This window comes from Henckelia pumila, chromosome 3 (assembly GCF_033568475.1).
Source record: "Henckelia pumila isolate YLH828 chromosome 3, ASM3356847v2, whole genome shotgun sequence".
Classification (NCBI taxonomy): domain Eukaryota; kingdom Viridiplantae; phylum Streptophyta; class Magnoliopsida; order Lamiales; family Gesneriaceae; genus Henckelia; species Henckelia pumila.
In genome coordinates this window covers 28,823,257-28,838,680 of record NC_133122.1, presented here as the reverse complement: position 1 = coordinate 28,838,680, position 15,424 = coordinate 28,823,257, and the positions used below count along the sequence as shown (strand labels likewise).

Here is a 15,424-nt window from a genome sequence, read left to right as displayed (position 1 = left end):
GATGATTCTGGGATGATATATTCCAGATGGGCTTACAGGGAAGGCTACCTTAGTCTTGATATTTTGCGCAGTTGTAGCCAGGGGTATAACTGTCAAGTTGATATTCAATGATAACTGAATTTAAGTTTTGATACCGAGTTAATATCAAGGGATTTGATTTTTCAAGAGGAAATTTCCTATGGTTGATTTTAAAGGGATTTAATCCAATAGTTTAGTTGAATTGGTATTCAATAGGATTGAATTGTCAGATGTTTGCAGACTCGGGATTTTAGTTGTGCTTCTGTAAAGTTAAGTAAGTTTTCCTTTACCAATGATTTTTGTCCAGATAGGAATTTTGCTCAGTAATGATGGATTCATCAGAGACTCAGGGATGAATTATGCCAGAATGCTGATGACTGTCGGGCTCCAAGATGATATAGTAAGTGCGACCTTATGCCGGGGTATTCTGGGAGGATTGTTCTGTTCCAGTTTGGCATTATTAGAAAGACTTACCTTAGTCTCGATATATGCACAGTCATAGCAATGGATATAACAATCAGAAGAACATTCAGAATTTATTGGAGTCTTCTAGAGATTATTCTTGATGCTGGGTTAATGTCAAGGGATATGATGATTGTAAGGATCCGATGCTAATTATCCTATTATTTGGCTAGATTTGTTAATAATTATTTTAAAGTGGTGAATTAAAATAATTAAGCCAAATAATTAATTTGTGTGTTAAAAATATGTATTAAAAATATCGGTGTATAGACGGTATTAAAATGCATATTTAATTTTTATGGCACACAGGAGTTATAATTAATTGACCGGGTCAAGTTTTGAACCAATTAAATATATACACACACATGCATACAAGATACATAATATCTCTCATTTCTCTCTCCTCCCAATCTCTCTCTCTCTCGACCGATTCCCCTGTTTCTTCTCCCCTTCCATTTTTGTTTCTTTCTTTAGCTATATCTTCTCCGTCGTTTGCCTGAATTCAAATCCAAAATTAGTTCCGGAATCCTCGCGACGAGAGCTTTCTTTTGGTACCAATTTTGTAAGGTTTTCTCGCGTCGCTTGAAACCCGATTTCGCCCAGTCGTCGCCTTTGCCGCCCCTAGCCGCCGTCCGATCGCCGCCTGAGCTAGAAGGAGGGTTATTTAGGTTGTTTGGACCTTAAATTCGAAGTCTTGAGGTATATTCCGAGTTAGGGTTTGAATTTGGGAATTTTTGGTTGAATTTGAATCCAAATAATTCATATATATAATTATATGTTGGTTGTAGATGCTATATTTGAGCCGATTGGAGGTATCGATCGAATTTCCTATTTTTCCTGAATTTATTTCAAAAATTCAGTATGTATATTTTAGGGATTTTTGAATTATATTGTTGAATTATTAATTATTTTGCCTTGGAATGCCTTAGAAATCGTATATGATAATTCTGGAATTTTTGAGAAATTATCGGAATTTTTCAGAATTTTAATTTGGGTATTTTCGACCCTATGATTGAATATTTGAATTGTTTGGAAGTTGAAATTTATGTTATGATTGATGGACATGGTAATTTCCTCAGGTTTGGAGTAATTAGGATTTGCACCAAGTTTGTAAGAATTGCTCTCGTAATTATTTGGCAATTAAGGTACGAATTGATTGCTATCTTACAGCTTTTATGAGGATATGTAAAATGTCTAATTGTTATTTGAGGTATTGGCTTGTTTATATGTTTTATATGATGATTGTGATGAATGATGCATTGCATTCATATTGAGTCATTGTCCTCTTATTTCTGAGATTGTTATCCATTCTTTGATGATTTGTTTAGAAATCAGAGCCGTTGACGTTTTGACTCTCACCTTTGATGCTAGCGTAAGGGCCGCGCAGTTTTGAAGACTGTCCCCCTTGACGCGTACTGATGCAGGGCCGCGCAGTGTTTGAAACTGTCCCCCTAGCATAGGCCACATATTAGCTATTACTCTTTGGATCCAGATTTGATAACCGATGTTCTTTGGTACCATTCACGTGCATTGCATTATTTGTTTTACATATAATTTATTTTGCTGTAATTTATTTGATCTTCGTACTGGGGTTTGACCCCTGTCCCTCGGGACTTCTGTGGTTTTGTTGTCATTGCCATGGCGGGTAATACAAGTGGTTCTATTGCCTCTGGTGGTGCATCTGCCAGTGGAGCCCAGAGAGGGTATTGAGTTTTCGTGAGTTCCCAGTTATTATGTATTATTATTGGAGTCTTTTATTTGCCGGGGAGATGCCCCGTGTATCTGTATTGATATTTTTACGACGTTTGGGATTTTCTTGTTGATGTGTTTAGCCTTGCCGGCTTGCATGTGTTTAGTCTTGGCCAGTGCGGCTGTAGGTTTGTGTGTTGTTGAATTGGACACTATTTTCGAGTATGGTATTGTTGTCTGAGTTTTTTATTTCCCTGGTATACCCGATTTACGGGTAGGTCATGCCGAATTTTTGGTAGACCCGAAAGCAAAATTTTAACTCGTTTTTGCTGTTTACATTAATTAATCCTGATTGCATGGTCATTAAATACTAATCAGGAACGGGCCCTCACAATGATTTATCGTATGACTTCGACAGAGGTACAAATTTCGATTACGTGGATAGAATAGTCTTGGAAAGTATTCCTTGACAAGTGCTTATTCTGAACGGATAGTTTTCGCACGTGATACTGGGGGAGAACCAAAAGGTTTGACCAGTATTATCTGATTCTATCAAAGATACAGTTAATAATCAGGATCTTGATTAATTTGAGGAAAGGGAATTCTAAGTTATAGGATTTACTTAAATAAGTTTCCCTATAAGAATTATAATATGATTATATGACAATTTTTCATCAAGACACCGAGATGGCTTGTATTGGGAGACGTGAACCGTGATCAGGACTAGACATGGTGGTGTATATTTCCAATGTTATTCTGGAATTCTTTTGTACTTTAGAGGGTTATGGAAATTTACTCAGTCTAGATATCATTGCAACAGTTATGTTAAAGTATAATTTGGTGTTAATTTAATAACCTTGAAAAGATATTTGATCTTTTTGGTAGATAGAACTGTGATGGGATAAATGTTTCCTGACTAGGAACATTTTGTATCAGAAAAGTTTGAGATTATCAGATGATTGATCTAGTTAAGTCACAACATGGATTCAACAGTATAAAGATTCACTTGGATAGTGAAATTTGAGCACTTAGGTGTTCATGTTTGCTTTGAAATAGCTAGACTAGTGCAAGATTAATGCCCAGTGACTATTTGTGACTATCATATGATACAGTCAGAGATAAACATAGTTGTTTCCAAGAAATATGCTAGTTCAGCTTTTGGGTTTCCTTCTGCTTAAAAAAAATTGATAAGAAGTTTTACTTCTAATTTATCTGTGGTAGATACAAATGTTGTAACCCCATGATGGAGGAGGTAAATATTCTTTTATACGAAGAACGATTGAAATTTTTCATCATGATTAGGAACTGAACTGTGAAATTGTTGATTGGATTAATACAGTACCCTGGTAAGCGGCACTCAGAAAAGTTTTTGTAGTATTTCAGTATCAGAACTGATCTAGCAAGTGGTTAAATTTCAATGGGTACTAACAGGATAACATCAAGTGTTTAGACGTGGAAAAAGAACAGCAACTAAAATCTAAGTTACCAAGTCTAGCGGGATGGTTGTCACTGATTTTCCGGAATGTTTATTGGATATGTTAGGCCATTGATAAGTTTGATTCGATGAGATCGAGTCAGGGGTTAGCTAGATTGTTTTGATTTAAGAACTTTTCCAAAGAGGGATGAAACAGTTTTGTTCATCTAGTAACACAAGTCAGAATTCAGCAAAGAATTATTATTATTATCCGTGGCAGAATAATCGGTATTCCCATTTTCAGGTATTAACTCAAGTCATGAAATAGATGTCATTATATTATTACCGGGGATTGTACTAATCGACTTGTGAGTTAACATAACAAATATTGATATTTCCAAGAAGAGAACTTGAAGAGTTCAGAAAACCAAAAATTTAGACGACGTTGTCACATATGTAATGACAAGTGTTAGTCATTAGTATGAGAATCTTTTCGGTATACAAGGTTCTGGTTGAAAGGAATGAAGTGAAGTGTGTATTAGTATGTCTCTATATGTTTGGTATGTCAGTAGGTCAAGACAGAGCACCGACATCCTAGAGGGTTGCTTCACAGTTTACCTATTCTTGAGTGGAAATGAGAGCTGATCATGATGGACTTCGTGACCCATTTACCGGTATCCTCGAGGAATTATGATGCTATCTGGGTTGTGGTGGACCGACTCACCAAGTCAACACATTTCATTCCTTATAACCTGGACTACAGTTTTGACAGGATGACACGTTTGTACATCCAGGAGATTGTTCGATTGCATAGAGTACCTGTGAGCATAGTCAGCGATCGAGAATCCAGGTTTACTTCTAGATTCTGGGGGAGTCTTCAGCGTACTATGAGTTCTACTATTAGTTTGAGTACTGCTTATCACCTAGAGACTGACGAGCAGTCAGAATGCATGATTCGTACTCTTGAAGACATGTTGCGAGCATGTTCTATGATTTTGGTCCTGCTTGGCAAGATCGTTTGTCATTGATTGAGTTCGCGTACAACAAAAAATAACATCGTAGTATTGGGATGGCTCCGTTTGAGGCGTTGTACGGGCTTCGATGTCGTACTCCACTATTCTGGGAAGAAGTGTGGGAGCGACAAGTTGAGAGACCAGAGTTAGTCCAGCAAGCTATTGATATTGTTGGACAGATCAAGAAGAGAATTAAGACTGAGCAGGATCGGCAGGCTAGTTATGCGAATGTTAAGCGCATACCTTTTCAATTCGAAGTGGGCGAGAAAGATTTTTTGAAAGTCTCACCATTTCGCAGAATTTTGAGATTCGGTCTCAAGAGTAAGTTATCTCCTAGGTTCATTGGTCCATTTGGAATTTTGGAAAGTGTTGGAGATCTGGCTTACAGGTTGGCGTTACCGCCATATTTGTCAAATATCCACGATGTATTCCATGTTTCACTGTTGCGACGGTATGTGGCAGATGAGTCTCATATCTTAAAGCTGTCTGAAGTACATTTGAATACGGATTTGACATATGTGGAGAGATCTTTGCGTATCATAGGTCATAAGGATAAGGTCTTACGCAAGAAGATCATTTCTCTTGTTCTAGTTCAGTGGCAGCGCCGAGGCACTGAAAAATCCACTTGGGATTTTGAGAGCCGTATGCGTGCAGACTATTCAGAGTTGTTTTGAAATGTTGTATTTCAAGATATATCTTGTAAAATGATCAGTTTGAATAAAATATTTTTACTCAGTATTTTGCTACATTCAGTACTTAAGATTTGTTTCGTGGACGAAATATCTTAAGTAGGGGGAGAATGTAGTAGCCCGTTTTCATTTTACAAGATTAAGTGATTTAAACATGTTAAGAAAATGTCATATAATTTTAAATGTGGCAAAATATGTTTAAGGAGTCATTATTTGGTGAAAATAAGTGGAAAATCAAATCCGGAACGTCCAAAAATGATAGGAAGGGTCCCGGGGTCTCAGACAGTCCAGAAGCAGCCAAACGAGAACGTTACGAACGAACCAGAACGTGTACAAACCAGAACGTTGGCAACGTTCACGTTGGCAACGTTCTCCATCTATAAATAGGGGCGAGATTTGCTCATTTTCAGCCATTCAGAATCCTCTCCTTCGCCCATGTGGCTCTATTTTAGGGTCTTTTGGGTACTCTTATTTTAGAGTTGGAGTAGAAAGTATATATTTTAATATAGTTAGATAGTGTCTGACATAGTAGCGGAGCAGTGCTCGAGTAACGGAGCTGTGCTCGAAGCTGCGAAGCTGTAGCAGGTTTGTGCCCAGTTGTGGGGCAGTCGCCATCAACAGGCTGACAATGGTATGGCTTTGGTTCCCTATAGTAAATAGGGAGTTGGCTATAGTTTAATTAAGGCTTTTAGAGTATGTTATTTGATGTTTGGCATGTTAGATAATGCATGATATTTATGCATTGTAGTGCCGCATGGTAGGCTTGGACCTAGATTTGAGCTTCTAGGATCTGCCTTAGTAGGGTACAAAAGTATTATTCGAGATATCCAGATTGAGTATGCATGTATTATGTGTTTGCATGGATTATGTGATTGCATGTTTTATATGCCTTTATATATAGCATGTCATGACTGTATGTTGCATATATGAGCATATTGAGCCTTTACCTTAGATGTATCCTGTAGTAGGGCGCTCACCCACGAGTTTGTGGATGGTTAGATACATAAGTCTTGTGTCAGTTCACCGTGATGGTTGGACACTTGTACTAGTATATGATCACCATTATCCACTAAGTATAGGAGCCACCTCCTAAGGTGACGACGCAGCGTTCTATATACTCTGGGCCCGGTCTATGAGCTTGTTCTTGACCTGAGTGTCTTGGTACCCATTTTACTTGCATACATGCTTATATAATTAACAAACTAAAACATTTTTTTAGTACATTGCAAATAAACTAAAACAACTACTTGATTAATAAAAATATATATAATTATTCATAATAATAAAAAAACAAAATAAAAATTTATAACTACTTGATTAATAAAAAAACATATAATTATTCATAATAATAAAAAAACAAAATAAAAATTTATAACTAAATGTTATTATTTAAAAAGATAAATATAAAAAAATTATATGGTATATAATTATAAGACATTAATATTAAAACATAAAATTAAAAAAACATTTTTTAATTAAAAAATATTATTTTTATATTCAAGATGAAAACGGGTTGGAAATCAAAATGAGTCGGCAAGTCTTGTTTTTATGTTGCTGGAGATATTAATTTTAGGCTTTAATTCATTTTGTCCCAGCGACGGTCATTAAGGGCTCGTTTAGTTTTAAAAGTTAGGCCAAAAAAACACTTTTTTAAGTGTTTTTCATTTAATAAAGTGTTTGTTTGACCAAAAGAGTGCTTAAATAAGCACTTTTTTAAGTCAAAATTAGAGTTTTTTCAAAAGCAAAAAATTATAACTTAAAAAAGTGCTTTTTTTAAAAAATATCTGTCAAATCCAAAAGGGGCCTAATTGCTCTATGTAAGACAGGAATTCGTTCCCAAATTGGTTTTTTACGAACACGATTCCTCCAAAGAAAATTTCTGCGACTCCGTAGACCGTACAATCCAGCGTCGTTATGAAAATTCGATATTTACAGAGACACTGGATATTTCGATCAGATTAGGAAGGGGGTCATGACACAAAGGTTCTAAAACACCTTGACTCGTGGATTGACTGCCTGGTGACGCTGAAGTTGAGCCATTTGAATCTTTGGATACAGTACTATGTTTTGCCACAATGTGTCTAAAATTCACAATGGTTGAGGGCTTTGGAATTGAGGGGTTGTGGGTTTTCGGGTTCGATTAATTCGATTGGAATCGGGTCTTCTCTTAGGAAGCTCAGCCTTGACTGTGTTAGAATTGATGAAAGTACTTTTCATCAAGTGATATCTTCTTGTTTTCATTTGGAGGATCTTCGGATAAGTTGGTGTGTCGGTTTCAAGGTTTTGAATGTCCTTGGTTTAAAAGGAATTCATGCTGTTGTCTTGAATTTGTCTGTTGATGATGATCAATCTGTTTCTATCGAAGCCCCGGGCCTCCAGTCTCTTCTTCCAGCCTAGAAAGAATTATAGAAGCTTGTTTTTTAAAGAAACTTGAAGAGATATGCCTGTTCAATGTGGATATATTCGCGGTGGAATATGAGTTTGATGAATTCATTCTGGAGTTGCCATGGCTTGAAAAGTTGTCGTTTTACAGATGCAAGTTGAAAGAAAGTTTCACTGTTTCAAGTGGATGGCTTATGAGTTTTTCATTGATAGATTGTGACAATATGAGGCATATTGTGCTCCATGCTTGTTGCTTGAATCAGTTCAGTTATCGCGGTGATTGTCAATTGGACATCACTTGGATAGCAGCTTCAGAACATGTTCGAATTAGTCATGAACATTCGAATGCTTATCATAATCGTCTTTATGGGATTAGCTTCGACAAAATAGCCATGTATCTAGCTAATTTGTCATTTTGTAAATCTTTGACGATTATTTATGATGAATCCAAATGGATCGCACCAGTGGCAGTAGATGGTTTATCATTAATGGATATTGAGCAACTGAGGATAAAGATAGCGAAGTGGCATGGTGGACGACAGATAGGACGATCATGTCTATTGATTGTGAAAGAGCTTCTGCGAATGAGCCGTCGACCGTCTTGTGTTTTGATTGAATTAGGGAATTGCAAGGAGCCTCTTGCCGGTTTTATGAAGCTTAATTGATTTTCTATACCAACATGAAGAAATCGATCGAGGCCGCCAAGTGATTAATTTCTCAGAGCTTGCATGCAATGAGAGGTAGAGATGCAAGAAATTTGGTGGAATTTTTCAAGGATAATGCTTTACGTTTGAAGAAAATTGGTTATATGGAATCCAAGGATGATATTCCTTCTCAAGAATTTGCTTGCTGTTTAGCTCCACAAATGCAAATCAATGGCCATCCACGTCAATTAGTTTTAAGGTTTCCATGATTCTTAACTTAAGCAAATATATTTGTCTCCGACAATTAGTCATTAGATTTGATTTTTGGCAAACGTATACTTGATATGAAAATATATATATACTTGCTATTTTATTAGCTCTAATTCTTTTTTATTACTTTGTCCGAAAGAAGAATCAACCAAGTAATATCGATGGAATCGAAATTAATTAAATGTTCTTGTTTGTGGCTTTGTGCACATAGTACGTACTCAATCAAGGCCTATATGCATGCTCAAGGATTTGATTGGCGTACTGTGTTCATTAATTGTTGTATGCTCAAGGATTTGATTGGCAGCGGAAGTACTCAAATATAAAAAATTTACACAGAATGTCATCACATTTAAGAAAAATGCAAAATAAGACGAGTAACATTTACTTGAGTCCTAGTGCCAAGTTATCGACCTTATATGATATCCTTTTGTAGTTTGTGGGGGGTTAGATCAAAAACTTAAATATGGCAGAGAAACAAAAATGGATTCAATAGTTGAGCTAGGCTTGTGTTGATCACGATTTTTTGAAGAAAATTTTGCCCCACTCTTGGTGTCGACGGAATATGAAAATTTTCTCACAAAAAATTAACAACGACATTAACTTGTGATAATAGCTCAATAAATCATATGTTCCTAAACTAGAAATATTATAAACTCTCTTTGTAGAAAGCAGAAGAGGAAGCAAGATGAATGCAAAAACAAAAAAAAAACAATTGCTTTCAAAAATCTAATAATCTAAAAGAGGACCTGTAGTATGAAAAAATTCACATCCGCATAGTAGACACTATGGACCGAGTTTTGAGACGAAAAAAGATACCATAAGTCAAATTCCAGTGGTCCAACCATACGGAATGCGAAGCTACATGGAATTAGAAGAGGATATGCGTAAGGGATATCTTTATCTCTTCAAACCAGTAGAAAATCAAATTTCAAGCACGAAACTTATCATAAGGCCAGGAATGTGAGGACCCAGTTGAGTCCAAATTCAGTTGAGGACAAATTCAACATACCCAATTTAGTTGAGGTCCAACAAATTCAGTTGTCGAAGTTTAGTTGAGCCCAAATTTAGTTGAACTAAGTTCAGCAGACCAAAATCAATCGAGTCAGCAGACATTCAATTAAGCTACAGCTGTTGTTTCAAAGTTGAAACTAATGAATTAACTCGAAATCATGACAAATAATGACATTAAATGGGAGCATAACAATCATATTTCTTCCTATAAATAGAACTCAGATTTCTTATACAAGGTTACATGAAATTCTGAGAAAAAATAAATAAAATACGAGAGAGTGAAGAGTAGTTGAGCCAGATAAAGCGGTCAGTTGAGCAGTCCAGTTAAGCGAACGTCCAGTTGAGTAAGTGCAAAATAATTTCAAGAACAACCAAAATCAGTTTAGCAATCTACGGTAAGTGGGTAAGATGTTTTTTCACCCACCGAGACCGAGACGCGGCACCACATTGTTAAACAATTTAACATTGTAATAATAAGCCTCGTAGTTCATCAAAAGACCATAAAGCCAGTCTATTACATAAAACAAAAATTTCTTTTACAATACGAAATGTGAATGCGGAAGCGATAAAATAACGGAAACCAAATTAAAAAATCCAGAGGTCTTCTTGTCTTGAAACTTCATCACCAACCCCAAAACATATCTTGTTCATCTTCGTTCTCCTGATCTTCATTTTTAGCTGGGGAGAAAAGTAAGGGGTGAGTGCTTTGAAAAACACTCAGTAAGTGGGGGGCGTTCGTACACCCAAATAACAGAATATATATATATATAGGAAAATAATTCTGGACGTGACATGTCGCAGAACATGTCACAACACGAGTCAAGACATGATAGGTACAATACTCAAACGAAACATTAAAACATACCTTAGATGAAACATGTGTTGATTTTTGATATCCTTCAACAAAATCAAGTATTTTATTCACTTTCCTTTATTAAATAAATTGCAGTATCATTGCTGCAGAATTTGGGAAATAATATTTGTTTTAATTTAGAATATCTAGGGGCTTGTTTAGTGGAGTTGATTATGATTGTATATATCTATATATCTATATATATATATATATATATATATATATCTATATATGTATATATATGCATATGAGATGAATAAAAATATAAGTTAGAATAAAGCTATCGTTCCTTTTTCTCGTGTCTTGTTTTTCTTCCAAAACTTATCATGGTATCAAGAGCATTTTGATCTATAAGGGCAAAAAAAAAGGAGAGAAACCAGCAAGATTTTTCAGTCATCAGAAAAGAAAACACTTGGAAAAAAACTCAATGGCATTCAAAGGCTTCTCTACGTCTTCACCGCCAATTTTTGATGGGGAAAATTTTCCTGTTTGGGTTGTGAAAATGAGGCATATTTGAAGGCATTTGACCTCTGGGATGCTGTGGAAACAAGTAGAGATCCTCCACCATTGAGATAAAATCCTACAATATCACAAATACATCAACCCAGTGAAGAGAGCTCAAAGAAATACAAAGCTTTGGCTGCAATTTACTCATCGATTTCATAACCTATTTTCACAAGAATCATGAACTGCGAAACAACGAAACAAGCTTGGGACCAATTGAAGCAAGAGTTCCAAGGGAGTGATAGAACAAAGCAAATTGAGTAGATTCATGAGTAATCCAGGAGCAGAGCACTGGAAAGAAATTATGAGAATGCTTAGGTATTTAAGGTATACTCGTGATTATGGACTGCATTATACCAGATATATATCCTGCTATTATTGAAGGCTATAGTGATGCGAACTGGATATCTGATATGAAAGACTCAAAATCTACTAGTGGATAAATATTCACACTAGGAGGTGCAGCTATTGAGTGGAAATCTTCTAAGCAGACAGTAATAGCAAGACCCACCATGGAATCTGAATTTATAGCCCTTGACAAATGTGGTGAACAGGCTGAGTGGTTGCGTCTATTTTTAGAAGATATTCCAAGATGGCCGAAACCTGTGCCGACTATTTGTATTAATTGTGATAATCAATCTGTGTTGAAAGAGCAAATAGTAATATGTATAATGGTAAGTCGAGACATATACGTCGTAGACACAATACTATTAGACATCTGCTCTCAACTGGAGTTATTTCTATAGATTATGTGAAGTCAAAGGATAATCTAGCGGATCCACTAACCAAAGGGTTAAATAGAGAGCTAGTTGCAAAATCATCGAGGGGAATGAGACTTAAGCCTATTGAATAAGTTGGTGCAAAAGAAAACCCAACCTACACTGACTGGAGATCCCAAGAACTAGGTTCAATGGACTTAATTGCACTGACTTAATCACTGTGGGGGTTATCCCTTGTCCATTCCTATAGTGAAACGGTGAAAATAGAGGATATTCATACTCTTTTAATGATTCTTATGCGACAAAAAATGAGCAAAACAAGACAAATTGCTCTTACAAAGAATCACCTAGCTATGTGAGAGAGAAGTGGGGCCGCTTCGAAGGAATTGCACGACTCAATTCTAGACACTGTCACAGAACCAGACATGTGTTCACGGCCAAAACGAACAATCATGAGAACAGAAGTGTATCTAGAAGAATCTTGTGTGAAGTATATCAAAGTATACACAAAAAGCAGAACAGTTCAAGGACATCGTGTCTACTGATCAGCCAGTAAAGTAATATATTTTCACAAGGGAATGTTCAAAGGATAACACCTACCTATCCTATGCAAGATTCAACTGTTGAACGTTATCACCTAGTTTTTTTGTTCTTGATTAATTTTAATTCATGTAGGGGATTGTTAGAAGAAACGTAATATGGAAAGGGTCTTACGTTTTGAATAAAAATTGATACACATATTAATGAAGTTGATTCATGTAACTTGCTTCATTAATTAAACTAAATGCATTCATTTGTTCAACTTTTGAAACTATGAAATGGGATGAAACGTAGGCATGAATGGCCACATTTATACCCATTTTGATGTTAAAGAAGAAAATATAGGAAAAACAAAGGTTCTACATTTCAGTATATTGTTTCTTTTATTTTGTGTCAAATGTGATTACGATCAGGTATACTTTCTGTTCGCCGGAGTAGCAAGTTTGTGTTTATTTGCTACTGGTACTACCGTTGTATCATGAGAGACAGACGTCTATACGATTCTCAAAACACCGTTGGTCAGGGGCGTATCCAGGAATTTTTTTTCGGGAGGGCTTAACTATAAATTATAAAACACCAAAAATGTAGAAAATATAAAACTTTCATTTCAAAATAATATAATCAAAACAAGCATAAAAAAATTAATATTCGCAAGTTATGGCAACAAAATTATACATACTATTTCAATCGCAATCTGCAATTTTTCAAAATATCAAACCTATCAATTACATATTCCAAATCAATATCACGAGCAAACTCTCTCTCAATATACAAAATCATAGCATTGTTAAGATATTCTTGCTCCATTTTGTTGCGAAGTTGGGTCTTGAGAAGTTTCATTCCTGAAAATGCCCTCTCTGTTGTTGCAGTAGAAACCGAAAGAGTTAAGACTAAATGGATCAACCTATCAATCATGAAGTAAATCTTTGACTTCTTTGTTTCGGTTAGCAATCGACATAATTCGGGAAGAGAATCAATATTTTTAAATTGCGGATCCTAAAAAACATCAAGCTTGTAATGATTCAACTGACTTCTCAGATGTTCCATGTCGTCTCCAGAAAAATCACAAGGATAAAACTTCTTAGCCAAAGAACAAATAGCACTATCAGAGAATGATTGAAATCCATCACTAGGATTCAAGGCATCACACAAAGTGAGTAGCTCCATTGATTTCTCAGTAAATATGTTGTTCAACTCCATCAACTGTTTGTCAACCACAACATTGAATACATGAAAATGATAATACTCCTCCAATGTGAAATGATTTTTCTGCTGACAAGAACGTTTAGTACCTTTGAGGTATGGATCAGAGAAATCAGGTACTTCAATACCGTGAACACCACAAAAATCATTTACACTCCATATAAAATCCACCCATTCATCATTTCGCATCTTTTGGAAGAGTAATTTTGTAGTTGTGACTAGTTTCATTTCATTCAAAATATCTTGATCTTTTCGTTGCAATGCTTGACATAAGATATCTGATACTTCCAAAATTCTGTGCATCAACAGTAACATGAAAACAAATTCAAATGTCATCATTCCAATATATAAACCTTTAGACTTTGCACGCATACTAGAGTTTGACCCCTTTTCCATAAGATCTTCAAGAAGAGTACAAATGAAATGAAACAATTCAATAATTCTACCAACAGAGGTGTAATGTGAACTCCAACGAGTAGATCCAGGACGTTGTAAAGCACAAGCTTGATTAAATCCACTACCAGTCCCAAGTTCTCCTAATAATATCAAATCAACTATTTCATCTTCCCTAATTGATTGTAACTGACAGTGCCGCTTCGAAGAACCAGTCACAAAATTGATAATGGAAGTTAATTTAGAAAAAAATAACCATACATCTGATACCTCTTTAGCTGCTGCAACTAAGGAAAGTTGGAGTCGATGAGCAAAACAATGAGCATAATAGGCATATGGACATTCTCTGAGAAACAAAGCTTGTAGCCCATTCCATTCTCCCCTCATGTTACTAGCACCATCGTACCCTTGACCTCGCATGTTTTCCACCAAAATCTTATGGTGTGATAGGTTGCAAATTTGTATTTTCAAAGTCATGGAATTTGTGTCATCAACAGCAACAACTTCCATAAAGCGCTCTCTAACAACCCCATCACCATCTACATATCGTAAAACAAGAGCCATTTGTGTTTTATGGGATTCATCAGTTGCCTCATCAACAAGAATACAAAACTTAGCATCCCCGATTTCATCACGAATTTTACTTCGTACAAGATCCGAAATAATTTTTAGTATCTCTTGTTGAATTGGCGGTGCTATATACTTAGCATTTTTAGCCGCTTTAGACAAAACAATATCACCAATTTCTTTGCATAACTCTGCTTGAAAATTAACCAATTCTAGAAAATTACCTCGGTTGTGATAACTGGATGACTCATCATGTCCTCTAAATGCACAACCTTGCAATGCTAGCCACCACACAACTCTTATGGAAGTCTTTAAAAGCAATCGATTTTGCTTTACCACTTTTTCTGACTCTTTAATTATTTTTCTATCAATATGCTGAGAAACATTTTTCAAACCCTCCCATTTTTGCATAGAATCACTATGATGTGAAGTAATTTCTCCTTCATGCCTTTTCAATGGACAATTTTTGCAATTCACTCTCTTCCAATTCTTGAATCCTTCAACAGTAAATTTCTTTTGTTGTGAAGAAGGGGTGTCAAATAAATAGCATGAAAAACAAAATGCACTTTCCTTTGCTTCAGAAAACTCGAGCCACGAAAACTTTATAAACCAAGAAGACTGAAAACTGCGTCTTTGTTGCTTAAAATCAACAAGAGGATAGTTATAAATAGGTTGATACGGTCCCATACCAACATATTCTCTCCGAATCTCATCTTGTTTATCACATGGATACTGCCAAATCACAATTCGTTTTCCAGGATCTCGCTCGTAATATGGATGATTGCTTTCTATTGTATCTACCACTTCATGATCAAGTTTCGTTCTTTTTGTTTCCAATGTAAACTTTGGACTTGAAGGAGAAGGATCATTTGGAACACTTTCATTATTTGTTCATTGAGCATTGTATTTTCGAGAAAAATAATCGTTGATCTTCCTTTTTGACATATCACTTTTACCTTTTCTATCATTACAAACATAAAAAATAGCATTCAACAAAAGAAATTAAAGAAAGAATTGAGAATATCTACAACAGTTGGCATATCATGTTTTTCT

At 35.7% G+C, this 15,424-nt stretch overlaps 1 protein-coding gene across 1 annotated transcript; it reads right to left on the bottom strand.

Moving 5' to 3' along the window:
- Nucleotides 1-13,204: 13,204 nt before the first annotated feature.
- On the bottom strand, nt 13,205-15,058 carry LOC140888347 (uncharacterized). Its single transcript, XM_073296027.1, has one exon. The coding sequence runs from the start codon at nt 15,056-15,058 to the stop codon at nt 13,205-13,207; it is 1,854 nt and encodes a 617-aa protein (XP_073152128.1).
- Nucleotides 15,059-15,424: the final 366 nt, after the last annotated feature.